At 36.0% G+C, this 27,898-nt stretch overlaps 1 protein-coding gene across 8 annotated transcripts in view; it reads left to right on the top strand.

Moving 5' to 3' along the window:
• The window catches only part of PARG (poly(ADP-ribose) glycohydrolase), a 116,762-nt gene that overhangs the window by 31,073 nt on the left and 57,791 nt on the right, over nucleotides 1-27,898 (top strand). For 5 of the 8 annotated variants that reach the window (XM_032608007.1, XM_032608013.1, XM_032608008.1 and 2 more), the window contains 2 exons: nucleotides 18,831-18,923; nucleotides 26,368-26,525. In XM_032608007.1, the coding sequence (XP_032463898.1) occupies nucleotides 18,831-18,923; nucleotides 26,368-26,525 (251 nt within the window). Of the gene's footprint in view, nucleotides 1-3,420; nucleotides 3,472-18,830; nucleotides 18,924-26,367; nucleotides 26,526-27,898 lie in introns of all 8 variants that reach the window. The other 3 variants (XM_032608010.1, XM_032608006.1, XM_032608011.1) reach the window with 1 other exon arrangement.

Genomic DNA, 27,898 nt, shown 5'->3' with positions numbered 1-27,898 from the left:
TAATAATTTCATGTTGTAATCTCTCCTGTGATTTATATCTCTGTCAACTAGCTCTGAGCTGTTTTCTTTTTTTTTAATGCAATTTGACACCATGCCTTGATTTATAAATCCTGTTAGATTACTTCTCAGATTATTTACTCATCTTATGCTCCTAGTCATTAAAAATAAATTCTGTATTCCTTTTGGTTAAGCTCCTCGTAACACTTTTATCCACATGTAAGATCTCATATTTAACACTAGAAGGATTTTCGTAGTATATATTACCTGAAGATAAAAATAGCTAGAGGAAATAAAAACAATATAAATCTGTTTTTCAAATTTATATACTGTTTTCATGTGTAGCCTGTATAAACAGTGCAGTAAACTTGGTAGTAAAGACTAAATAGGTCCATTGAATAGGTCCATTGTCCTCGTGATGCAGGGAGTGGTACACCATTAGTGCCATGGTAGCCGAGTGGTGGCTGCATCTTAGAGGACTGAGCCAATAGCTCTTTCCACATTTTACTTTTGGTGCTCATTGTGAAAAATACTCATCCATGATTTATTGCTATGGTAATGACAAGTAATGATTAACTGCACGGGGCAGTCAGATTCTAAGCTGTCAGAGCAATTATTCTTTACAGTGTTAAAGAAGTTTTTAGTAAGCCGAGTGGCATAGTACCTTGTTGCCTCAGTTGCTCTTTGATTACAAGAAAAGCACTACAAAAACATTTTCTGCAAGAAGAACCATTTCCAGCATAGTGAAATATAGAATATTTTCAAATGCACTCCCAAGCTATGCTATTGGTCTAATCTGCCTTAGCCCTGGGAAGCCCAGCTTAGATATAAACAAGGTGTCTTAATCCATTCAGGCTGTTTTAACAGAATAGACTGGGTGGTTGATTTATTTCTCACAGTTCTGGACACTGGCAAGTTCAAGATCAAGGTGTTGGCAGATTCAGTGTCTGGTGAGGACCTGCTTCCTGATTCATAGATGGCTGTCTTCTTGCTGGGTCCTCACAAGGTGGAAGGAGCAAGAAAGCTCTCTGAGGTCTTTTTTATAAGGGCACTAAATCCCATTTAAGATGGCCTCACCTTCATGACCTAATCACCCCAAGGTCCCACCTCCAAATACTACCACATTGGAGGAATAGGTTTCAGCATACGAATTTTGGGGGGACAAAACATTCTATCTATAGAACCAGAGCATCTTCTTCCATTGGGAGTGGAATTTAAAAGTACTTACTGTCACAGCACACTGGGTTGAGCAGCCGTATAAATAGCCTCTTTCCCCATGGTTGACTTTTGGCTCCTTTTTTAACCCTTTCCTTTTTCCTGGCCGACTGCTTAAGCTGCAGACCATTTTATCTTCACGTCACATGCAAACCCTTATCCATTCCAGGCTTAACCCTGTCTCCTCCTGGACTTACCCCTTCTACAAAGTTCACCTTGTAGATAATCTGCTCAGTGTTTGATGCGACATCCTACTTGGTTATCTGTGGTAGAGACAGTGGTGGTGCTTATTATTGACATCTTTACTATGTACTAAGTACAGTGTAAGCAGTATATTTTATCCCATTTGATTCTCACAAATACCCCATTATGTAGACACTGTATTTTACAAATAAACAACTAAAAATTCAAGGCTTAGAGAGTTTAAGTAGTTTGTTCAAGTGATGAAGCCAGGATTTCAACCCAGGTGCCACTCATTCCAGAGTCTTAGGTCTTAACGACTATAATCTGTTGTGGTAGTTCTCATCCGTGAGTTATTCTGCTTCCCAGGGGACCTTTGGCAAGGTCTGGAGACATTTTAGATTCTCACAACTGGGGGAGAGGTGCTACTGGCTTCTGGTGAGTAGAGGGCATGGATGCCACTAAACATCCTATGATGAACAGGATGACACTCGTGGTGACAAAGAATTATGCAACCCAAAAGGTCAGTAGTGCCTAGATCAGGTAACCCTGCTCTTCTGCAGTGGTTCTCGAGGTTTGGTCCCTGATCCAGCAGCATCACCTGGGAACTTGTTAGAAATGTAAATTCTCCTGCCCTACCCTGAACCTTGCAAATTAGAAACTCTCTGGGGGTGAGGCCCAGCCATCTTTGCTTTAACAATCCCCTAGCTAATTCTGATAGATGTGAAAGTTTGAGAACTGCTCTACTGTACCATCTTTCTCAAACCTCTCCTTGAAGAGTGCCTGTTCCTCAACTTTTTACCTTGGCTAAAGGAGCTTTTCCTATTGGCAGTTTTTCCTTCTCAAGTAGAACTTGCTGGAATGAAGAGGAGGAGTTGTTTTTCTCCTCAGCCCCCACTGCTGATTCGTGTCCATTGTTGAATTGTTTGGCCATGACCTAGATCTGTGAAAACCCAGGCTGATACCTGTAGAGCTGGGCTGAGGTGTGTCTCCTCTTATCTGTGCCCTGTGGTGCATGCCATCAGAGCTAGCCTTTGACTTAGCACCTAGAGAGGAACCGAGTCAGTCAAACATACTGCCCAAACATTAGGTCAGCTGGAAATGATTCAGTTAAGGGACAGAATTGTCCTAGAAACCAATTAACTAAATCTAGGGAGGCCTGAAAAGGTCAAAGATTTGAATTATAAGTAGAAAGAAGAGGAGCCTGGGAAAAATCCTCTTAAAAAAAGGCGGCTTTAGTGGCCTATGGCCTTAGATCTGGCATCATTAAAAGCACTGACTTAGGGAGGGTACCTACCAACGTCCAGTAGCCTTTGTTCAGTTGATAATCATGTTGATGACCTATGAACTAGTCTGACTCAGACCTATATGTGAGACTCTCTACTGTATTAACCTATGATCACAAATTGGATCTGGTTATGCCCTGGGCCAGTTCCTTCTCTAACATCATTAACTCTGCATTTCTTTCCTACCATAGCCTCCTAGTTTTCTACTCACTTATTCCTATAGCACTTGCTGTTTTTAAGGCTACTGCTTCCATCCCTTTTCTTTTGGGCCACTGTTTTCCAGGTTGTGTTGTTCTAATACTTTTAAATAAAGGGTTGAATGGTCAAGTTAGTTTGCTACACGTTATGTCCTCCTACTGGGAATAGTTCTGAGGAGTCTTATAGTGAAGAAATCTGCTTAGTTTTGGTTAACTAAACATTTTCCCCAAACTTATTTATAAACAAGGCCTCCTTCTATGTAACGGCGTATGATTTCCCTCGTAGGTAATGTCCCATGGAACACACCTTGCAAAACAGTTGTAATCTATTGGCCTTTTCCTGCCTTCCTATCTTTTCCTGCCCAGCCTGGTACCTGCACATTTGACCCTTGAACAACATGGGTTTGAACTGCGTGGGTCACTGATACGTGTGTTTTTTTCAATAGTAAGTACTACAGTGCTGCGCGATCAACAGTTGGTAGAATCTGAAGGAGTTAGCGGTGGGGGCTGAGGAGAATAACAGCTCCTCCTCTTCATTCTAACAGGTTCTACTTGAGAAGGAAGAACTGCCGAGAGGAAAAACTCCTTCAGGCAAGGTAAAAAGTTGAGGGACAGGTACTATTCCAGAACCATGGATATGGGGGAACCGTGGATACACAGGGCCAAGTATAAATTATATGCAGGTTTTCGTCTGTGCGGAGGTCTGTGCCCTACCTCCTGTGTTGTTCAAGGGTCAACTGTAGCCTACCTTTTAAATCTAGTTACTCCTTGGCACTTAACATAGTGCCAAGAGCTTTAAATACCACTTAATGCTGGGCACACTCAAATCTTTATCTTAAGCTCCTTCTCTCTGTCAGCTTCTTATATTAAGACATAATAAATTTACTTCCTAAACACTTCTTGAGGCTCACCTCTATTTCTGTTATACTTGTCTAATCCATGCTGTCATCATGACTCAGATGGTATATTGCAGCAGTCATCCAGCTGACCCCCATGTTCAGTGGCGCTCCCTTCAAATCCATCCTTCATGCTCCTCACCCACAGTGAGCTATCTGAAGCATATATCTTCAAACCCTATGTGGCACCTCATCTATTTTCAGTTCTGTTGGATGATGTTTATGGTATTCCCTGGCCTTGCCTCTACCCATTTCTCCAGCATCACTTGATACTGAGCTTCTCCATAACTGATATTTTAATGACTGAATTCCTAAAGGTTCTCTGGCATGCTGTTGGCTTGTTCTTAATCCATCCTTCCAGACTTAGCTCAGTCTTTATCTCCTCTGGGAACTCTTTTCTGTCCTCCCAGCCTCTACTAAAGACTCCACTCTGTGCTCACAGTAGTACCTGTGCCTGCCTCCATGCGCTTGCCACATAATGCATGATCTTTCTATAAAATGTCTGCATCCTTCATGAGGCTGAACCTCTCCAGGGCATCTTAGTGTTTTCTAGCTTATGGCTGGTGCTCAGTAAGTGTTTCTTGAACTAACTTCAGTATACTTAAGGAGAGTAGATCAGCACACAGAAATGTGGGTCTTAAGCCACAGCCTCTTACTGAAAGATTTAGGAATTATTTGTGTAAAGTGACAGTTGACCATTTGAGATTGGCAGTTGGTAGAGAGAAAAGATGAGGCGTGTACACATGACCCTTATGTCTGTTTATATGGCATTTTTACCCTAAAAAGTAGTACGTTTCTGGAGGACAGAGACCTCGCTTTGCGCTGTTTACCTTTATTTATTTAAACACAGTGCGCATATTGAGCACTGTGCTTATTCCTCACAGTGCTCAATATGACATCCTGGGCAAAGTGGACACTCAATACGTGCTTGAACTAAATGTCAACATACTACTAACGATATGCCTAACTTGAGTTAAGTATAGAGTAGAGGCTGGATCAATTGGGCTGTTCTCTGTCTTGGATTTCTGAGCTTAGCTAATTCACAGTTCAGGGGCTCGTTTACCTTTTTATTTTCTCTATGAGAAAAGAATGAATGCCCCAGATGATAAATTGAACCTGAGCTCGTAATCCGTTTTATTTGATGTAGCTAACTGGTGTACCAGTCGTCACATGTCTTCAGTTTTTATAGGCTATAAAGCCAAAAATTATTTCAAAAGGGATATTTTACCATTTTCAAACTCATCTGTATTTTCAAATGAATTGCAGTTACCAAAAAGTAATCCAATGCAATGGAATAAAATTAGGTGCATTTAAGAATCCCCAAACAAAATGGTGCAGGTCCAATTATATGTATTTGCACCATCCAGCTGTACATGTGTCTGGGAACCTTTGGCTCTTCCTTGGATTGCTCTGGAGACTATTTCTATTTCATTGGAGTGGAGTAAAGAGTAGGACTAGATTTGTGTTGTCCAAACAAGAAGCCAATAGCGATATGTGGCTATTTACATGGAAATTAATTAAAATGAAATAAAATTTGAAATGCAGCTGCTCAGTCACACAGGCCACATTTCACATGCTCAGTCAACACATGTGGCTGGTGGCTACCGTCTTGGACAGTGTAGAAAGTTCTGTTCTGCCCTGGATGAGATCATCTCTAAGGTTTCTTCTGCATCTGATATCTTGCTAGTCTTGCTACCTAGGAGCTGGTACTGGTCAGATCTCCTCACAGGGAACTTCAGAGATTTCCCAACATTCTTTGATCACATTTTGAATTTTTTCTAGATTGGATGTTACCTGTAATAATTGAGTTGCTGAGTAGAACTTGGTCAATTTCTTAAAAAGATATTTTCATTGTAATGGTATTTGTGGATTTTTTTTTCCCCCTCCCAAAAGTCTGCCACCAGGGGGTGCCCTCAAACCTTTTGGGAAATATGTTTGTTTCAGCCTTATTAATAAGAGTGAAGTTTGGACTATAATATTGACTATTCATACTGGATAATTTAAGAATTAAATTAAGAATTAAGTGTTATAATATGTAGGTATGCACATTACTTGATTCGCATGGCAAATTACTTTCCTAGTGGTGTGAGTGCGAGAAGCTGTCATTGAACTATCTTAAAAATTAGGTAAAAGTAAAAATAAGTAATTTTAAAGTATTTCTTACAGTTCAAAAATATTTTTATTAAATTTAAAACTGTTAACTATAGTAAAAGAATGAAGTTATTGTTCACTTATATTTCTCAGACAAATTAAGTCCATTTTGCTTCCAGGACAAGAAAACTTCCATTAACCATTAGCTATTTCTCTGAAATCTTGTCATGCTGAGTTTGATTGCCTGTCTATAAAAGATGGATAATAGTCTGACTATATGGTATTGAAAATATCTGTTGGCTTGTGTGTAATAGCATTGTGGTTTGGTGCTGTTTGCTAGAGTGATTGATGGTTATGGCCATGTAGTCATACAGTAATAGGAGTGAGAGATGAGAAAGACCTATCAGAGCATCTTGTGCTAGTCTGAGATCATTCCCTAAAGAATAATCATTTACCATGACGGTATTGAGAAGTAAATTCTTCTAGGAGACAGAGGATAATAAGGGTGTGTTATTATGTTTTATCCTTCTAAGGCAAAAATAATTTGTGCGTTTTATTATTAGCATGAAAAAGATAATGATTACTGTTTAGAGAAGAGCTTCCTTCATGTGTCATAAACCTACACAATTTTGTTCTTCATGTTTAATCTAATGAAATTTGTATAGGAAATAGTGTGACTGGTTTTGATTAGAGGCATATTTTGTTTCAAGAACTGGATGATGGTATTCTTCCTAAAGTGTTTGTGTTCCAAAATTAGTTGTCACTTATTTGGGTTTTGGAGTATATGATGGTGAAATTTCCACACCCATCTACAAAAGTCTGTGAATTTTAAGCCACTAATGGCTTGTTTCCTGAAGTGAGAAACTAGTTCATAGTTCTGTCCTGAGAAACAGAACAAGGATTGGGAGAGTGGAAGTGGAGTTGAGGTAACCTGCCGAAGGGCTCTTTCTCACTTCATCGTTACTTCCTCTTCCCTTTACTGGCTAATAAGAGTTTGGCTATGGGATTGGAGGTTAAGAATCTCTTTGATTCTAGAGACACTGCTTTGGGAAAGATCCCAATGTTCTCCTTACTTGCTGCAAGTAATAATAAATCCTTCATTCCCCTGGGCGGGGGAAGAAAAGAATAAAAGGAGATTCTAATGCTTGGCACTCTTTTACTCCTGCTGGCGCCCATTGATGGGGAGAAAAAGTAAGTGTATAGCAACCTGATTTATCCCATATTAAACAACTGTTAATTTAATGACAAATACAGATTATTTCTAGTGTAAGTTACAGGACAAATACTTCAAAGGATCTTTTGTATTATCCTTAAAACAGATCATTTCAAGTGCTTCTAGTGAGTTGTGATCTTCATCAGTGCTTCTCAGGTTTGAGTCATAGCATTTTGAAAATTACTTAGGAAGCTCTTAATAGCTATTTGAAGAGAAAACCAAACCAAGGGACAATAGAGAGACAGGGTGGCTTCTCAGCACATCACCTTGCCTCACCACCATATTCATTTTGTACCTCTTTTGTTGCCATAATATAAAATTTTTGGAAGTCTTATTTAAGTCCAGAAATTAGTTCACTAATTTGTGAAATGTGCCTTCTTAAATATGAAAATATTAGACTGGCTATTTCCTGAAAACCAATTGGACTTTATTAAAATTTGGAGAACATTTTTATTAAAGCCATAATTGTCATGGGTGATACACATGAGAGATCACCCTGTGGTTGGCTTGTCAGACTTGCATGAGCTTTCAGAAATTAAGGGGAATGAGTGAGTTTGTTTTCTTGTAAGCTGTCACATTCTTCTCTTCAAAGTGTCAGCCTGAATTGTGCACAAGTAAATGTTAGAAACATTCACCTTCTCCAGTTGATTTTTTTATCCTTACATAACTTAGTGCTATAATTATTTTTTTCCTCTAATGTTTAATTTTTGTAGTCTAAAAACATGTCTGAAGAAGAGGTGGGTCTGAAAGATCTTAATAATTCTGACTTAGTTCTTTCTTTTTAATCTTTGTAATATGAACCTGTCTCTCGAACTTGGGAAACTCTGGAGGTAGTTCCAGTAAGTTTTTTAGGTGTATTATAGAAAACTCAGTTCATATGCAGTTTAATTTACTAAAAAAAAAAAATAAAAAACCTCTTGAGGGAGATTCTGATAGGCAGTAGAGAGAAGGAAGAGGGAGAGCTTGGTAAAATTACCTAGCTGTGGTAGAAAGTGTCAGTTAATTTAACAAATATTTTTATTGAGAACATTACATTTGAGTATGTTTTAGCATAGTGAATCAATGTCAATCTTGTATGAAAGGAACTTCTAGTAAACTCCAGAATGCATGTCCATAAATAACTACAACATAAAGCAGGAAGTCTTAAGTGTCTTGTGAAAAAACAGACAAATTATAAGAGGAAGAGTTACCTTCTAGTTGGTGCGTCCATTTAGATAGACTTTGAAGCAGTGTATTGTTTGAGTAAGACATTAAAAGGTTAGGTAAGTTTTAGAGTAGGAAAGATATTCCAGGCGTAGCACAGATTGTATTTGTGGAAGCATAGGTAGGAGCTAGAGAAGAGTAAATTGCTGAAATGTCTAGTATGTAAAATGCACAGAAGGTAGTTTGAGAGACAGAGAGAGCCCTAAGTAAGACTAGATAAGCATCTAGGGCCAGGTAGCTTGATTATTAATTGAAGGATTTGTACTGTACTGAAAAGGCAAGGAAAAGCCATTGAAAGCTTTCAGGTGGAACAGGGACACACCAGGGTATACTTGGGCTAAAACTGAAGGTGGGCTAGCGGCAGGGCAACAGTTAGATTACTGTAGTAATCTTGGTGAGACTGGATGAGGGGCTGAGTCAGGGTAGTTTAGTAGTGATTAAGAGGAGGTAATGAATATGTGACGCCGCTGGATCAGTCAGTAGGACTGGCAGTTAATTGACATGGGGGGTGTTGAAAGAAAGAGGAGGCTCCAGAAAGGGCATAAATTACTGGCCCAGTAGATAATAATACTTTGCATTTATATATGGGGCTTTAGAATTCATAAAACATGGTTATGGCTGAGCATTCATAACTCTGTAAGGTAAACAGAGTTCGAATTATCCTTATCATTCCATTCCAGTTTCTTGGCCAAGTGATCCGTTCTCTAAAATACCCTTCCTTGTGAACCTGGGAAGAAAAGTCCTGGCATCTAGTCCCGATGTATGGCCATTAAGTTTGAATGTGGGAAATTGGCTTTACATTCTTTGAGCTTCAGTTTCTCCAGATGTCCTTCTACTTTCTGTTTTGCAGGGATGCTTGCAGGATAAAATGTAATTTAAAAATTTTCATCAACTCTATTCAGCAAATTATAACCAGTACTAAATATTATGCTTGGTACTAGAGTACAAGATGTATAAAATACAATCCTTGCTTTTGCAGTGTCACAGATTAGAGAAGGAGAGGAGAAGAACATGTAAATAAATAATTATAATAAACCATAATAAGTGCTGTACTACAGGTATGTGCATGTGACTATAGGGTCACATGAGGAAGAAGGAATTAGGAAAGTCAAGGGAGGCTTCACAAGGAGATGTGAACTTAGTCTTGACACATAATTAGTGGTTTAACTGTAGTAAAAGGTTAAACAAGGCAGAGGGTACAATATGCATCATCACCATAATAGTAGCCACTGTTTGAAAGCTTCTGAAAGCCAAGGAATTCCAAGGGTTGCCCGTAGGCACCAGAAGCTTGGGAGAGTCAAGGAAAGATTCTTTCTGAGAGCCTTCAGAGGGAACATGACCCTGTTAGCACCTTGATTTCAGAATTCTAGCCTCCAGAACTGTGAGAGAATGAATCTTTGTTTTTCTAAGCCACCCAGTTTGTGATAGTTACAGCAGCCCAAGGAAACTAATATGGTGTGGTCCTGGCATAAGAATCAAATTGATCACTGGAAAACCCATAAAACCCGGAAATAGACCCATACTTATACAATCATTTGATTTTCAACAAAGGTGCCAAAGCAATCGATGGGGGAAAGAAACATCTTTCAACAAACGGTGCTGGGAAAATTGGGTTTCTTTATGGGGGAAAAAAATGAACTTCAACTCTTTGTATACAGCATACATAGAAAATAACTAAATGCAAAAGCTAAAACCATAAAGATTCTAGAAGAAAGCATCTTTGTGACTTAGGGATAGACAAAGATTTCTTAGGACACAGAAAGCATTAAGCATAAAAGAAAAAAATTAATAAATACTTATCAAAAGACATTAAGAAAATGAATACACAAGCTAAAGACAAGGAGAAAATATTTGCAAAGCATATATATTTATCTGACAAAGGATTTATGTTTAGAATATATAAAGAACTCAATTTAAAAATAAGACAAACCACCCCATTAAAAAAAATTAAAAGAGTTTAAAAGACAGGTCACAAAGAAAGGTATACAAATGACCAATTAGCACATTAAAACATGCTCAGTGTCATTTGTCATTGGGGAAATGCCAGTTAAAACTAGAATGAAGTATTAGTGCACAGGCACTAGAAGGGCTAAAACTAAAATGAATAGATGTAGCTAGAGATGTGGAGCAACTGGAACTCTCATACTTTGTTGTCGGGTTTGTAAAATGGTACTACCACGTTGGAAAAAGGTCTCGCAGTTCTTTAGAAAACTAAACATATACCTGCTCTATGACCTATGCATTTCATTTCCTTTCTAAACCTACCTAAGAGAAATTAATATATGTATACACAAAAAATCCTGTGTTTATAGAAGAATGTCTATAGCAGCTTTACTTATAATAGCCAAATCCTGGAAATAGTGCAGTTGTCTATGAACAAGAGAATGAATAAACAAATTGTGATATAATTATACAATAGAATAAAACAATAGAAGGGAACAAAATCACTGATACACACAACATAGATGCATCTCAAAAGCACAGTGCTGAGGGGGAAAAAAAAGCCTTACATAATACAGTACATGTCACATGTTTCCAATATATGAAGTTTTACAAGAGACAAAACTAATCTATGGTAGAAGAAAATTTAGAACAGTGGTAGTCTCTCAGATGTGGGAAAGTTGCCTGGGAAGGGGCATGAGGGAACCTTCTAGGGTGATAGTGTAATAATATCCTGTGTCTTGATAGGGATTTAGTTTATGCAGGTGTATGCATTTGTAAAATGTCATTGAATGGTACACTTAGGGTTAGTTCATTTCATTGAATGTAAATTTTACCTCAAAATGAAAAAACTTGTAAACAAATGTTAAATTATATTTATATGGAGGCTGAAGTGGTCAGGGTGAAATGTACTGATGCCCCCAAACTACTTCAAAATGCATTTAAAAAATGGATTGATGGATGGATAGATAATGCGACAAAAACAGAGTAAAATGTTAACTGTAGAAACTGAGTTTATGGGTTTTCAGTGTATAGTTATTTTAGCTTTGCTGTATTTTTGAAATTTTTCATAATGCTGGGAAAGTTAATTGCCATCAATAAGGAATGGTTAAAATTGTATATCCATACTGTGGAAAATACTGTATAGCATTTATTCTATTACGTGGAAAGACTTCTAAGGCTTTTTCTTAAGGCAAAAAACAAGTTGCAAAAAATATAGTATACCATTTAGTTTAAAAATTAATGTAACAGAAAGCTAAATTTCTGTATGCACATATGTAGAAATGCTTAGAAGTAGTTTGGGAAGGAGACAAGCATCTGTTTGTCTGAGAAGTAGTTTGGAATTGGGGATTTGTGGTTAAGAAGAGCTTTGACTTCATCTGAATGGTTTGACATTTTTAAGGCAAGAATGTATCCACGTATTAAAAATTAATAGAAAAGAAGGATTAAGGCTCATCACAGAGGAGTTTGTATACATGGGGATAAAAAGTTCAACATCATTAGTAATTAAATAAACATAAATTAAAATAATAGTGGTGTCAATTTAGTCTATCAGATTGTGAATAAAACAAGAATACGAGAATTCACAGTATTAGTAAGGTATGGAGTTGAGTACTTTCATATACAGCACGAGAATATAAATTGATAGAACCTTTCTGGAAGGTGATTAGACAGCATATAGTAAAAACCTTTAAAAAAAAAAAAGCCTATGCTTTTTGATATAACGTTTTCACTTATAGAGATATTCAAATAGTTGCAGAAAGATGTATGTACAAGGATATTCATTGCAATGGTAATTTTAAGAGTGGAAAATTGGCAACAACCTGTAAATCTATCATAACAGAATTAGGTAGGGAAATAAGGTATGGTGTGTCCAAATTGTTAATAATACTCAGCTACTGAAAATGGTGATATAGGATTATATTTATTTACACGGGAAAATGTCCACTATGTAAATGAAAACAAAATACAGACTGGAAGGATATATGCCAAAATGTTAGCAGTATATATATTGATAGTGGGTTTGTGGGTGGTATTTATTTTCTTTTTGTTTATGTTAATTTGCTACAATGAAAATACATGACTTTTTAAAAAACATTTTGTTGCTAGTGATGTTTATGAAGACTACACAGCAAAGTGGAAAATTCTTTTGTCTAATGAAAAAATTATACAGAATTGTTAGAGTAATGTGATTTTAAGTAATTTTTTCTGTGTGAGAAGGAAAACAAATACCTAAGTGTAACAAACACTTAAATGGTTATATTAACTTTAGGATCATAGGACTATGAGGTTTTTCACCTTGTCTATTTAGATTTTGGGATGATATATGTTTTATGTTAAAAAATTGTTTCATAAAATTTATTCTAGACCTTTTGTATAAACTTTCTTGAAATTTTTTATTAAAGAAGAGTATTAGTAACTTTAAAAATTTTTACTAGGGTCTACCTAGGTTTACATCAATAGATAACATGGAGTGACTTGAGGTGTTTATTATATTTGTTGATTTGTGACTGATTAAAAAGCTGTTTCCTATGAACTCTTTGAAGAAGTAGATCTATGGAAATATTCTCCTTCACTAAAATATCACTAGTTTTCTGATTTTACCGGCTACAGATTTCACTTCCCCATTCAAAGTTCAGTAATATTATTTATTTAGTACTGTCTGTGTGCCAGGCACTGTACTTAGTCATGCATGAATATGCCTTTAGTATTAGAGCACAGTTCACAGATTTAGTTTTAGTTGATCAAGCATTCTAAGAAAGAAGAAATAATTACAAATCTCTTTTCTATATGTAAGCTTCTAGATATTTAAATCATTCATCATGTTTTGACATTTGACAAATTAAGTTGCTCTATTTTAGTAGTTTGTTAATGCTTCCATCTGCTAAGGAAGAATGATAGCTTCTCCACGACCACTGTGATGATATTGCAATAATTACTATCCTTCAAGGTGAAGGCTGATATATTGAGAGGATCACAGAAAGAGTATAGGACTTTCTGCTTTGAGATTCATGAGGTCAGTGATCATGTCTGTTATTGTTTACAGTTCTGTTGTCAGTCCTGGCACAGTGTCTGGCATATAATAGACACTTAAATTTACTGGTTAGTTGAATGGTTGAACAACTCTATAGTCTAAAGAGAGGAAATGGGTAAAATAGCATTATAATTTTGAAAATCTTTGTATCAGTTCTGAGTGAAACACGTACATAATCAACTTTTGGGATGAGAATAAAAGGATGGTATGTACACACATGCACACACACACAAACACTTGTCATATATAATTATGCAGACCCTCCAATAGAGGGCAGGGAGAATTTAATCATCATATAAATGCTTAATTTCCTTATAATCATCATCATCGTTAAAAATAGTATAATATATGATATAAATAAATATTTATTATTTAAGGCTCTTCTTCCCTTGAAGTTAAGCAGTGATTTACATTTTAAAAACCTTTTAATACTAATGTCTTGGTTTGCATTGTATAGATTAATAAATTGTGCAGATTAATAAATAGTAAATAATAATTTGTAAAAGGCAAGATTTGCTTAAAGATGCTAATAATATATGAGAGGGCATAAGATTATACTAGTTTTTTAAATTATGCATTCCATCTCAAATGGTAGTTGGGTTGGTTATGTTCTCAAATGACATTTTTTATCTTCCCTTTTGTGTTTTCAAAGCAACGTTAGACATAGGTCTGAAGTGTTGACAGAAGTCCAGTGCAATAATGCTTCATCAGATAAATAAATGATATTTTAAAGCTTGTGATGGTCAGCAAAGCATGGCAGCAGCTACTCGTATGTCAGTTTTAAAAGACAAGAACAGGTACCCAAAGAAGAAGAAGCTGTCAGCCTATTTAGACACTTAAGGTTAAATGTCTTTAGGTTAAAAATGTTTGGAAAGACACTTCTCCTTATCCCTCTGCTAAATACCGCTGAAAACCCAGGACACTATAAAAGAATAAGAAGACTCTGAAAGGTGGAGAAAAGACTGACCAGCTAGGGTCTGTGGGGCTGTTGGAAAAATATGGCACCTGGGTGGTATCAGCAGAGGCCTGGTGGGGAGCCTGAACTTTCACCCTCTGCACCCGGCCCCCGCCCCCCAACCCAAAGGTATCAAGATGCCTTTCCCCCTCCCTGCCCTGGGAGTCAACAAGGGCAGTAGAATTTTCACTCCTGACTGGTAGTAATGAGGTGGCTCTCCCTTCCTGTGTCACAGAAGACCTGCTAAAACAAGATTTAAATAAGATCCAAAGTCTCATAACATAAAATCCAGGTTTCAATAAAAAATCGCTCCCCGAAGAACCAGGAAAATCTCAACTGAAATGTGAAGACAATCAACAGATACCAACCCTGAGATAGCACAGATGTTAGAATTATCTAACAAGGGCTTTAAAGCAGCCATCATAAAAAGGCTTCAATAAGCAATTACAGCTCCTTGAAACACATGAAAAATAGACAGTCCCAGCAAAGAAATAGAAGCTATAAAGAAGAACCAAATGGAAATTTTAGAAATGAAAAATACAATACCTGATTTTTTTTTTTAATGCAATGCATGGGCTCAATGGGGAGTGGGGGTGACAGAGGAAAGAATTGGAGAACTTGAAAAAGAACAAAGGAATTCATCTGAACAACAGAAAGAAAATAGACTTTTATGTCACTTTTTTCTGAGGTGACTCAGAAAAGTTAGAATGGTTTAATAATTTTGGTCTAAAAGTGACTATATATTTCCTTTCAGATTTTCTCATAATGTAGAAAATAATAATAGCATAATGGTCTAGTATATGTAATTTTGGGGTTTATATTGGCTTGAAAATCTGAATTAAATTCCTAAATTTCCTATACTGGTTGTACTGGTCAAACAAGCAAACATTACATTCAAGAAACATTAAAATTTATTTAAAAAAGTGTAGGGACCTATGGAACTATTAAAAAATATTTAACAGTCATGCCTTTTTAGTACTAGAGGGAGAGGAGAAAAGGGGCAGGGATGAAAAAATACTCAATAACAAAAAATAGTGGCTGAAAACTAGAAATAATAGCTGAAAATTTCCCAGATTTGACAGAAGACATCAAGAAGCTGAGCAAACCTCTTACAGGATAAACCCAAAGAAATCCATGCCAAGACATATCATAGTCAAACTTCCTCAAACTAAAGGCAAAGAAAAAAATTTTGAAAGCATCCAGAAAGAAATAACACATTGCCTATAGGGGAAAAACAGTTTGAATGTTGTTGGATTTCTCATCAGAAAATATGAAAGCCAGAAAGAAGTGACATAATATTTTTGAAGGAGTAAGAGAAAAGAACTTTCAACAGAGAAATGTATATCCATTGAAAATATCCTTCAGGACTGTAGGAGAAACGGTGACATTCTCAGATGAAGGAAAGGAAGAGAATTTGTCATTAATAGACCTATCCTAAAAGAATCTCTAAAGGAATTTCTTGAAACAGAAAGGAAATGATAAAATGGAATCTTGGAACACCAGGAGAGAAGAAAGAACAGTAGAAAGAGTAAAAATATAGTAGACTTTTCTTCTTGAGTATTCTAAATAGTGTTTGACATTTTCTGTTTCACTATTTTCAAACATTATAACACTATCAAATGTGGTTCTCAATGTATGTGGAGAAATATTAAAGAAAATTATAATGGGGGTGGGTAAAGAGCCTTAAAGGTAAAGTTTCTATACTTTACTGCAACATGTGAAATGTTGACACCAGGAAACAGTGATAAGTTATATATAACGAATGCCTAGAGCAGCCAATTTAAAAAAAATCTGTTCAAAGAGATGTGTTCAAATATACTTTAGATAAATAAAAATGGAATTCTAAAATATGTTCAAGTTACCCACAGGAATGAAGGAAAAGAAAACAGGTAAAAGAAAGAGAAAATTAAAAATGGATATGTTCTAACTTATCAATGATTAAATGTAAATGTCAAAGTTCACCAATTAAAAGACAACGATTTAGAGTAGATTAAAAAAACCTGACACATTATATGCTGCTTGCAAGAAATTATTTCAGACACAACAGTATAGGCAGGTTGAAAGTAAAAGGCAGCCTTGTTTGTAATAGCTAAAAACTTGAAACAACCAAAATGCCCCTCAGTAGGTAAATGGTTAAACAAACTGTGGTATATTCATACTATGGAATACTACTCAGCAGTAGGAATTAACTGTTGATACGTGCATGAACTTGAATAGATCTCAAGGACGTTACACTGGGTGAAAAAAAGCCTATCTTAAAAAGACACACACCATATGATTCCATTTGTATAACACAACAGAATTACAGAGATGGAAAGCAGATTGGTGCTTTCTAGGGCTTAGGGATGGTTGGAAGGAGGGTGTGACTATAAATTAGTAGCACAAAGGAGACTTTTGTTATAGTGGAACACTTCTGCATCTTGATTTTGGTTACACAAATGTACACGTGATAAAATAGCATAGAACAATACACACATACTGTACCAATATTAATTACCTGGTTTTGATATTGTGTTATAGTTAATCTGAAATGTGACCTTTAAGGGAAACTTGGTGAGGGGTAAACCGGACCTCCATATATTATTTTTGCAGCTTTCTGTGAATCTATAATTATTTCAAAATAAAATGTTTTAAAAAACAAAAAGATAAATTATGAATAAGAAGAATTTGAATATCTTAATACATTAATATGTTTTATGCATTTTCAGGTACAGGAAAGCAAGTATCTTTAATATATACAATAAAATTCTAAACTAGCAGAATGCCTTCTATGTATGTTTTTTTTAATTTAGTTTTTCTTTTTATTAGCATTAAAGAGGCTTATAATGAAGAGGCTTTGAACCTTTTAGCCTTTATTTATTTATTTTTTTAGTGTGTTAACTTCCCATTATAGAAGATTAGGATTTAGCTGTTGTGTACTTAACCCTGTCACCACTAACAGCCTTATTTATGTTTCCCCACTTTTCCACTATAGATATCATATTCATTTCAATTAGATCAGTATTCTGGTTTTTTAGTAGGATGGTAAAAACACTGTTCATATCTGAGATCTGATTCCTTTTCTCCTCTTGTACAACTTTTTGTTTTCCCCAGAATTAATAATTGTGTTCTTGCTTGTTTTTTATATACCTATGATTAATTGGATCCTACACTCTCTGAATTGCAAATATCTTTCTGTTCATTCTGAATATCAATTTTCCCATTTTCCTAATTTAAAGAGGGAGGTGGGCATAGGTTTGGATTTTAGAGCTTTGGTATAAAGAAAATTCTTAGTGTTAGAACTTTTTTTTTTTTTTTTTTTTTTTGCGGTACGCGGGCCTTTCACTGTTGTGGCCTCTCCCATTGCGGGGCACAGGCTACGGATGCGCAGGCTCAGCGGCCATGGCTCACGGGCCTAGCCGCTCCGCGGCATGTGGGATCTTCCCAGACCGGGGCACGAACCCGTGTCCCCTGCATCGGCAGGCAGACTCTCAACCACTGTGCCACCAGGGAAGCCCTGTTAGAACTTTCTTGTAAAACCAGAGTGAATGTAAATTATCTTTGCTACTTTTTCGATTTATACACATACTGTGTCCAGCTGTAGATAGACAAATGAATATTCCTTTATTTCAGCTTAGCTCCTGATAGCAAAGGGAATCTATAGATATTGTAAAGAGTCTGTATCCTCATCAATCCCAAACATTGGTTACATAGAGAAGTGGGGAGAGCTGTGGAATATAGGCCAGAATACTTGGGTTCTAGTTCTGATTTAGTTGCTAATTGACATTTTCAGTCTAGGATAATCAGGTAACCTCCTTGGCTTCAGTTTTCTTTTCTCTTTAATAATGACAGGATCAGACTGGATTATAACTGAGACCTCATCTATCTAGTTCAGATGTGATTTCAGATAGATACATGATTTACTTTAATCCTGACTGTATATATAGAATCCCTAGATTAAGAGTGTTTTCATTTTCAGTATTTTAAAAGAAATACTCTGATGTTTAGAGAGAAGTTGGATTAAATGGCCTAAAGTAATTTCTAAAGCATTGAAGAGATGGGAAATTACAAAACACAGAAATAGGGCATGAATGTCGTCTTTCTTGTACTTCAAATTATGATATGGGAATTGTGGTTTTAACTTCCTAAAGGTGCCTAGAAAAGGAAATTGTAAGTCACCTGGAACTTCATTGTTTACTACCCAGTAGGTTAGATTTGACACATATAATATGCTCTGAAACGATTAGGGTGGCTTTTATGATGATTTCTTTAAACTACTGACTGTAGAAGCTTGAGGGCTTCTGAGAGAGTTCTTTGTGGTCTAATAGTTTTTAGTTGATGTAACCGAGGTCAGAAGGTACTGTTTTTCATATGCAAGCATTTATTTAGTTGTGAATGCGATATGATAGATATTTCATATTTGGGATACTCGATTCATTTTCAGAGGGCATTTAGGTGAATTACATACATTTGGAAATGAATTTGTAAGTTCCTTACTGCACCTGTTGGTGTACTTGTGCATGTGTTCAATGATGCTGATAATATGCCTTCTTATGGCATCCTATATAAAGCACATATGTAATTTAATAAAAAATATTTGTTTCATTGGTTATTATTCACTGATAACATTTATTGGTTTTCAGGTACTAGAAGAAGCAGAAGCTCAACACTTACATCAGTCCATTTTGCCTGATATGGTGAAAATTGCACTCTGTCTGCCAAATATTTGCACCCAGGTTGGTGGAAATAACTTCTTCCTCAGTAGCTTTCTTGAGACTCACAGTAGAATTTCGTTTAAACTCTAATTGTCAAGGTCAAACAGAGAGAAGGGAAACAGTTTTTTGCCAGAGTATGATGATTTTGCTATACTAAGGAAAAGGTTAGAGGCTACAGAGAACACTGCGAGTGGACATTAAAAATGCAGTATTCAATTTCTGAGCTTCAGTGTACAGTGTTGATGTTTGCTTACTCATACTTCTTTTTCTTTTTTTTTAAAATAATCTCTGACTTTCAAAAAAGGATAGTCATTATTTCAAAGCATACTAATGGATTTAGAAAATTTTATCTTCAAAATGGCTTAATACCTACTCCTTCCTCCCCTCTCCCCCAAAGTAGTGTATTGTATAACAAATGAGTTCATGATACATTCTTAACTTTTAAAAATAAAAGAAAGAATCTGGTATTATTTTGTTTTGTGTGGGAGTGTATTATTTATTGCTACATAACAAACTACCTCAAAATTTAGTGGTTTAAAACAGGAAACTTTTATTATCACAGTTTCTGTTGGGAATTTGGGAGCAGCTTAGCTGACTGGTACTGGCTCGGGATCTCTCTTGTGGTTTCAGTCAGGGTGTTGGCCAGGGCTGCAGTCATCTGAAGGTTTGACTGAAGCTGGAGGAGCTACCTCTCAGTTGGCTCACTCACATGGCTGCTGGCAGAAGGCCTTAGTTCCTTGCTGTGGGGCTTTCTAGGCTGATTGGGTATCCTCGTGACATGGTTGCTAACTTCCCCAGAAAAAGCCACCCAAAGGAGAGAGGCAGGAAGAGGCAGTGCCTTTTTGACCTCGTTTCTGAAGGCACACACTATCGCTTTCACTATTTTTTCTCTGCATTAGAATTTAGTCAGTAAATCTAGCTCATACTCAAGGAGAGGATAATTAGACTCTGCCTCTCAAGGGGGGGAGAGTATCAGTGAATTTGTAGATGTAATTATAAGAGGTTGTTGGTTTGTTCTTCATAATTCTTTTCCTGTGTTTCTCGCAACAGTAGCTTGAATTCGCCTCTGTCATTTATTTCTGGGGCCAGCCCCCTGGCTACATGGATGCTAGCCAGGTTTCTGCTAACACTGTTGATCCACAGGGGCCCTAGGGACATTTTGGGCAGAGCAATTTCTAAATGTGTAGGATGGTCCCACACATTGCAGTGTATCATTGGAACAGCACAAAAAACACAAGCATAGTCATTGGGGCAACCAAAAGCCATGTCCGAATGCCTGAGTCCAAATGTTGAGAACCACTGAATGTTTTTCCGTGTGCCATATTTGTTAGCATTATACTGTGATATTTCCAATTTTAGGTAACTGTAATTTCACCTCATTAATTCATTGTGTCTGAAATAAGTTTTTCTATTGGGCAGAGAAAATATATTTTAAAACTCCTTGTTGTTTATGTTGGAAGTTATTTGCTTGCTTATGTTTCATGTTCATTCTTTTTTTCTCCTTGCTTTTTTCCTTATGTAGTAAAATTTCTCCCTACCTCTTAGGTTCTGCCCCTTGTGAAGCCTTTCCTACCTCCCCCAGCCAAAGTTTATCACTCCTGTAGCACTTGAATCATACTTATTATTATTAGCACATTATTTTGTAATTTATGTTTTTATATGTCTCCTCCCCTAGATTATATTCTCCCTGAAGGGGGATCATCTTTGTGTCCCCAGGTCTAACATAGTGCTTAATTAAAGGCTTTTTTAATTCACTGTAGTTCATAATTAACCAAATATAGCCTTTAGATAGGAATCACTTTCTCCTCTTCTCTTCCCTTCATGCTTTAGGGAGGTTTCCCTATTGTACTTAATGAGATATGTATTCAAAAGCACCCAAGTTTGTAATCTATAACAAGTCAGTGGGTGGAACCAAAATCAGATTTGCAGCTCCCGTCTCTTTTTCCTGGCTTAGAACAACTATGTCCTTCCATTAGTGTACTAATGGGAGAACATTTTAATTTTGTCCTCTGTCCTCGACTAAAAAGTAAATCTCTGCTGTGAAAGTTAACATTTCAATTTGTTATCGAAATATATCTTCGGCAAGTTAAATTGCATATGTTGTTATTTAATGATTTATCATGTTAATGTTCTCTAGGCCAAATCTAAAAGGTAAATTTTAGATTTATAAAAATTAAATTAAAGGAAACAAATTTTGGACATGAACTTTTTGAAAGATCTTCATTCATGCTTTTTTAAATTACTTAATTTTTTATACAGCAGGTCCTTATTAGTTATCTGTTTTATACATATTAGTGTATATATGTCACTCCCAATCTCCCAATTGATCCTACCCTCCCCCTCCTTTCCCCCAGGTGTCCATACATTTGTTCGCTACATCTGTGTCTCTATTTCTGCCTTGCAAACCGGTTCATCTGTGCCATTTTTCTAGATTCCACATATATGCGTTAATATACGATATTTGTTTTCCTCTTTCTGACTTACTCTGTATGACAGTCTCTAGGTCCATCCACCTCTCTACAGATGACCCAGTTTCGTTCCTTTGTATGGCTAATATTCCACTGTATATATTTACCACATCTTCTTATCCATTCGTCTGTCGACGGGCATTTAGGTTGCTTCCATGACCTGGCTATTGGAAATAGTGCTGCAATGAACATTGGGGTGCATGTGTCTTTTTGAATTATGGTTTTCTCAGGGTATATGCCCAGTAGTGGGATTGCTGGGCCATATGGTAATTCTATTTTTAGTTTTTTAAGGAACCTCCATACTGTTCTCCATAGTGGCTGTATCAGTTTACATTCCCACCAACAGTGCAAGAGGGTTCCCTTTTCTCCACACCCTCTCCAGCATTTATTGTTTGTAGATTTTTTGATGGTGGCCATTCTGACTGGTGTGAGGTGATACCTCATTGTAGTTTTGATTTGCATTTCTCTAATGATTAGTGATGTTGAGCATCCTTTCATGTGTTTGTTGGCAGTCTGTATGTCTTCTTTGGAGAAATGTCTATTTAGGTCTTCTGCCCATTTTTGGATTGGGTTGTTTGTTTTTTTAATATTGAGCTGCATGAGCTGTTTATATATTTTAGAGATTAATCCTTTGTCCATTGATTTGTTTGCACATATTTTCTCCCATTCTGAGACTTGTCTTTTCGTCTTGTTTATAATTTCCTTTGCTGTGCAAAAGCTTTTATTTTTCATTTCATTATTATGTTTATTTTTGTTTTTATTTCCATTACTCTAAGGAGGTGGGTCAAAAAGATCTTGCTGTGATTTATGTCAAAGAGTGTTCTTCCTATGTTTTCCTCTAAAAGTTTTAGTGTCCAGTCGTACATTTAGGTCTTTAATCCATTTTCAGTTTATTTTTGTGTATGGTGTTAGGGAGTGTTCTAATTTCATTCTTTTACATGTAGCTGTCCAGTTTTCCCAGCATCACTTTTTTTTTTTTTCCCCAATGTAACAGCTCCTTTACATTGCAGTGAAAATTGATTTGTATATTTTTTGCCTCTGAGTCCTTCCCTGTGGGATTTTTAAAATTATTATTCAAACAGAAGGTCACAAAAATTGTAATCATCCTCATCAGTTCACTCAGTCCCATGTAATTAATTTTTATCTTGAGCTTTTGTTAGCACTTTGATGAATTCATCAGTTTTCCATTAGAGTTCTGGAAATGCTTATGCATTCAGTTCAGCAGTATAGTCAGTTACCAGAAACCTGTACTTGTCAGAGTCTTTTCCATGAATTCCTTGAAGATGAAACCCTTTTATAGGAACATTTTTGCAAAAGCATCAGAGTACACCCAGAACTGTCTGTAAATGACAAAAGACTTAAAAATGACCATGGTTAAAGATTTGATGAAAGTTCATAATAATGCAACTGACAAGGAAGTATAGTTATTTCTGAGATATACATTTTAAAGTAATAACTAGAATTATGACTTATAACGTTATACCAGAACATACAAGATTTTTAGAAATTTCATGTAATGTCTGAAACATTTATATTAACATATTTCCATACAAATAGCCCAAAGAAAGTTTAGTATTAGTTGTTTTATTTGTTTGTTTTTTTATACTGCAGGTTCTTATTAGTCATCAATTTTACATACATCAGTGTATACATGTCAATCCCAATCGCCCAATTTAGCACACCACCATCCCCACCCCACTGCAGTTTTCCCCCCTTGGTGTCCATACGTTTGTTCTCTACATCTGTGTCTGAACTTCTGCCCTGCAAACTGGTTCATCTGTACCATTTTTCTAGGTTCCACATACATGCGTTAATATACAATATTTGTTTTTCTCTTTCTGACTTACTTCACTCTGTGTGACAGTCTTTAGATCCATCCACGTCTCTACAAATGACTCAATTTTGTTCCTTTCTATGGCTGATTAATATTCCATTGTATATATGTACCACAACTTCTTTATCCATTTGTCTGTCGATGGGCATTTAGGTTGCTTCCATGACCTGGCTATTGTAAGTAGTGCTGCAATGAACATTGGGGTGCATGTATCTTTTTGAATTATGGTTTTCTCTGGGTATATGCCCAGTAGTGGGATTGCTGGATCATATGGTAATTCTATTTTTAGTTTTTTAAGGAACCTCCATACTGTTCTCCATAGTGGCTGTATCAGTTTACATTCCCACCAACAGTGCAAGAGGGTTCCCTTTTCTCCACATCCTCTCCAGCATTTGTTGTTTGTGGATCTTCTGATGATGCCCATTCTGACTGGTGTGAGGTGATACCTCATTGTAGTTTTGATTTGCATTTCTCTAATAATTAGTGATGTTCAGCAGCTTTTCATGTGCTTCTTGGCCGTCTGTATGTCTTCTTTGGAGAAATGTCTGTTTAGGTCTTCTGCCCATTTTTGGATTGGGTTGTATGTTTCTTTAATATTGAGCTGCGTGAGCTGTTTATATATTTTAGAGATTAATCCTTTGTCCACTGATTCATTTGAAAATATTTTCTCCCATTCTGAGGGTTGTCTTTTCGTCTTGTTTATGGTTTCCTTTGCTGTGCAAAAGCTTTGAAGTTTTATTAGGTCCCATTTGTTTATTTTTGTTTTTATTTCCATTTCTCTAGGAGGTGGGTCCAAAAAGATCTTGCTGTGATTTATGTCAAGGAGCGTTCTTCCAATGTTTTCCTCTAAGAGTTTCATAGTGTCCGGTCTTACATTTAGGTCTCGAATCCATTTTGAGTTTATTTTTGTGTATGGTGTTAGGGAGTGTTCTAATTTCATTCTTTTACATGTAGCTGTCCAGTATTCCCAGCACCACTTATTGAAGAGACCCTCTTTTCTCCATTGTATATCCTTGCCTCCTTTGTCATAGATTAGTTGACCATAGGTGCGTGGGTTTACCTCTGGGCTTTCTATCCTGTTCCATTGATCTATATTTCTGTTTTTGTGCCAGTACCATATTGTCTTGATTACTGTAGCTTTGTAAAGTGTAGTCTGAAGTCAGGGAGTCTTATTCTCCAGCTCCGTATTTTTCCCTCAAGATTGCTTTGGCTATTAGGGGTCTTTTGTGTCTCCATACAAATTTTAAGAATTTTTTTGTTTAGGTTCTATAAAAATTGTCATTGGTTATTTGATAGGGATTGCATTGAATCTGTAGATTGCTTTCGGTATGGTCATTTTCACAATATTGATTCTTCTAATATAAGAACATGGTATATCTCTCCATCTGTTTGTGTCATCTTTGATTTCTTTCATCAGTGTCTTATAGTTTTCTGAGTACAGGTCTTTTACCTCCTTAGGTAGGTTTATTCCTAGGTATTTTATTCTTTTTGTTGCAAGGGTGAATGGGATTGTTTCCTTAATTTCTCTTTCTGATGAGAGGTCTTCATTCATATTAACCAGTGTCTTCTTTTACCTAGCTGAGTGCTCGATGATAAGGTTTACATCCTCTAGTTTTCCCCAAGTATTAGCTTTCAGGCATTTCTCCTCACCAGGAGAACAAATAACTTATTATATTTTAAATTATACTTATTTAGTTATTTGGGAAACAAGAAATGTTTGTGTTTTAAGTCCATTAAGCCTAAAATCATTTTTGTGGATAACCTGGTAAATGGTAGTTAAAAACTCATTTCTTACTAAAACCAAGGAACAGTGTGCTTTAAGCCATTGATACTTTGTCACCTTTTCTAAACTCATAGCTGGGCTGTAAATAAATGTATAGGAAGGAAAATGAAGATCAATATGAGCTCTCTATTGCTTCTTGCTTAGAACTGGTGTTTGCTAAGGCCTAAAAGGAGAGAATTTTGGATACCCTAATGAAAATAAATTCTTGATATTTCCTGTTTGTTTACTTTTGTATTTTCCCAAGGCAAATAGTTGAACTGCAAGTTTAGCATTTTCTTTTTCTAGCAAACTCTTATTCTAGCAATGATGTATGTTTTCTGTTAGAGAAAAGCAAATTGTTATAGTTGATTTGTCTTGCCTGCCTTTCCTCAGTTTCGTTTTGAGTGTTGATTCCTGAGATGTGATCAGGACAGTTCTCTATGCATACTGTTTTGAATTAAAGTAGATATCCAGGATTCTTAGTTCTGACTTATTAAAGGGAATAGGAAAAGCGTCCCTAAATATTATGTTGGAGCATTTTGAAGCATAACAACTGATGTAAATTGGCAGTTGGTCTTTGGCTTTCCCAGCATGACTTTAAAAACATACAGTTTAAACATTTAAAACAGAATAAAACTCACTGAACGCAATATTCAGGTCCTGTGGAATATACTAAAAATAAAAGGTTAGTTAATTTGGGTTTGGTATAACTTGAAGACATTTCAGATGTAAAAAGCTTGAGGGAGAAATGTCCTACATCTTCCTTGACTTGAAATGATTATGTAGGAAATGCCTATATTTTTACAGGTTATACATAAATAAGTCTGTATACACATGTTCCATTAATTGCTTTAATAAAATTAGATTTGGGTCTTATAAATTGTCAATGAGAAGTGTGATTCAAAATTAGAAGGAAAAGACTTATTTATTGAATTATTTTCCTTAGTTCATTTTCTTTAGGACTGAAATAGAAAAATTGCTCTGTCCAATAATCTTTAATATAAGTGAGAACAAAATTTAGCATATGCAGTAGTAGTAGTTAAACTCAACATTACATTTTTCTGTTCTATCCTTTGTTTTAATTTTTCATTACATGTGTAATGTGTTTTTATTTCTTACTTGCTAAAGGAATCTCGTTTTTCATTAATACAAGTAATGTTTTGTGTTCTCTTCACTATCATTATTATTGATTAGAAATCTGCACTTTGTCAAACAAGTACATTTTCCCAATCATCCTTGATGAACTGCTCTTGACTTCAACAGTATTGCTGATTTAAGGATTCAGGAGTGGCCTGAAATTATTCCTGCCTTAATTTAGCAAATGCAATTTGGTGCCTCTGCTTTTGAAATTGCTAAACTAATTATTGCTCTTCTTGTCTGTATTTGTGTTTCCTCTATCAGCCAATACCGCTCCTGAAACAGAAGATGAATCATTCCATCACAATGTCACAGGAACAGATTGCTAGTCTTTTAGCTAATGCTTTCTTCTGCACATTTCCACGGCGCAATGCTAAGATGAAATCGGAGTATTCTAGTTATCCAGATATTAACTTCAATCGGTATGTTTTCAGCAAACCCCTTTTTAACATTAAAATGGAGAAGGTTGGCATTGAGTGATTTGCCAAACATTTTATGTACAATTATCTAATTTAATATTTACAATACAGTGAGTTAAGTGATATTTTTGCTATTTTGCAGGCAAGATAATTTAAGTTCATGGTTAACAAAACTTGCTTTGGGTCCAGGAGCCAGTAAGTCACAGAGCTAAAGTTTAGTCTCAGGTCTGTCTTACTCCAAGGCACATGTTCTTTCCACTCTGTCAGGTTGTCCTCCTCCTCTAAGTGCCCTGAATTCCTTATGCCTGTTCCGTGTGATTATTTAGTCACAGAACATTTGTTGTACATTATATTCTTTGTATGCTGAAATAATGTTAAAGCTGGAGTGAGTACGAGTACTCCTTTCTGTAAAGTGTGAGTTTAGAGTCATGAGACTGACTGTCTTATGAGACTTGAAAATACAGTTCTTAAGACAAAAAGCAAAAGTGAAAGTTGACTTTGACTTTTTATACACATGATTAATTTATTAGTCTAATATTTTTTAAAAGGAAGACAAAATAATGTTTAACTTATTTGATTAAAGTAATGTGTTGTGAAGGTTGATAAAGTTTTAGATTCTAACCATTTTCCCACATTATTACTTTCTCCATCATTTACATAAACAAAAACATTGTAAAATCTTCTTGGCAAATGATTATTGTTTTTTTCCTCCCTCCAACGCCCCCCCCCCCACCCCCCATCTCTGTTTTTCACCTGAGAATTATCTTTATGGGATCTGTGAGTAAAATGTGAGGTTTTTTTCCCCTAATGTCAGGAGCGGGCCTTCAGAGAATTGTTCCAGTATATGCTCCTCTTTCCCAGTAGACTGTGTGTAATGTCCTCCTCCATTACCTCCCTCTAATCCCCATCTCCTGGCTCTGAGGGGTGGGGCAGTGTGGACAGGGTACAGAGAAGGAGATGTAGTGATGGAGCAAAGTCACATGACTTTGCTCAAAGTTGACAAAGTTCTGTTTGCTGTTCTGTTTTTGTGTTCAAAGTTGATTGGTGTGGTAATGCCACTTATTTTAGTTTACCTTTTTAATGTTGTCTCGTTAAAAACTTTATTTCTAATGAATTTTAGATGTGTAAAAAAGTTGCAGAAATAGTACCGAGAGATCTCGAATACAACTCTCCTTAACTTCCCCTTATGTTAATATTACTATGTAACCATACTTTGTAACCATAGTAAAGTTATCAAAACCAGGAAATCAACATTGGTATAATACTGTTAACTGAACTACAGACCTTATTTGAATTCCAAGAGTTTTTTGGGTTTTTTTGTTTTGTTTTGTTTTGTTTGCGGTATGCGGGCCTCTCACTGTTGTGGCCTCTCCTGT

Source organism: Phocoena sinus, chromosome 16, assembly GCF_008692025.1.
Source record: "Phocoena sinus isolate mPhoSin1 chromosome 16, mPhoSin1.pri, whole genome shotgun sequence".
Classification (NCBI taxonomy): domain Eukaryota; kingdom Metazoa; phylum Chordata; class Mammalia; order Artiodactyla; family Phocoenidae; genus Phocoena; species Phocoena sinus.
The sequence above is the reverse complement of the archived record's forward strand: the minus strand, read 5'-3'. Positions and strand labels throughout refer to the sequence as shown.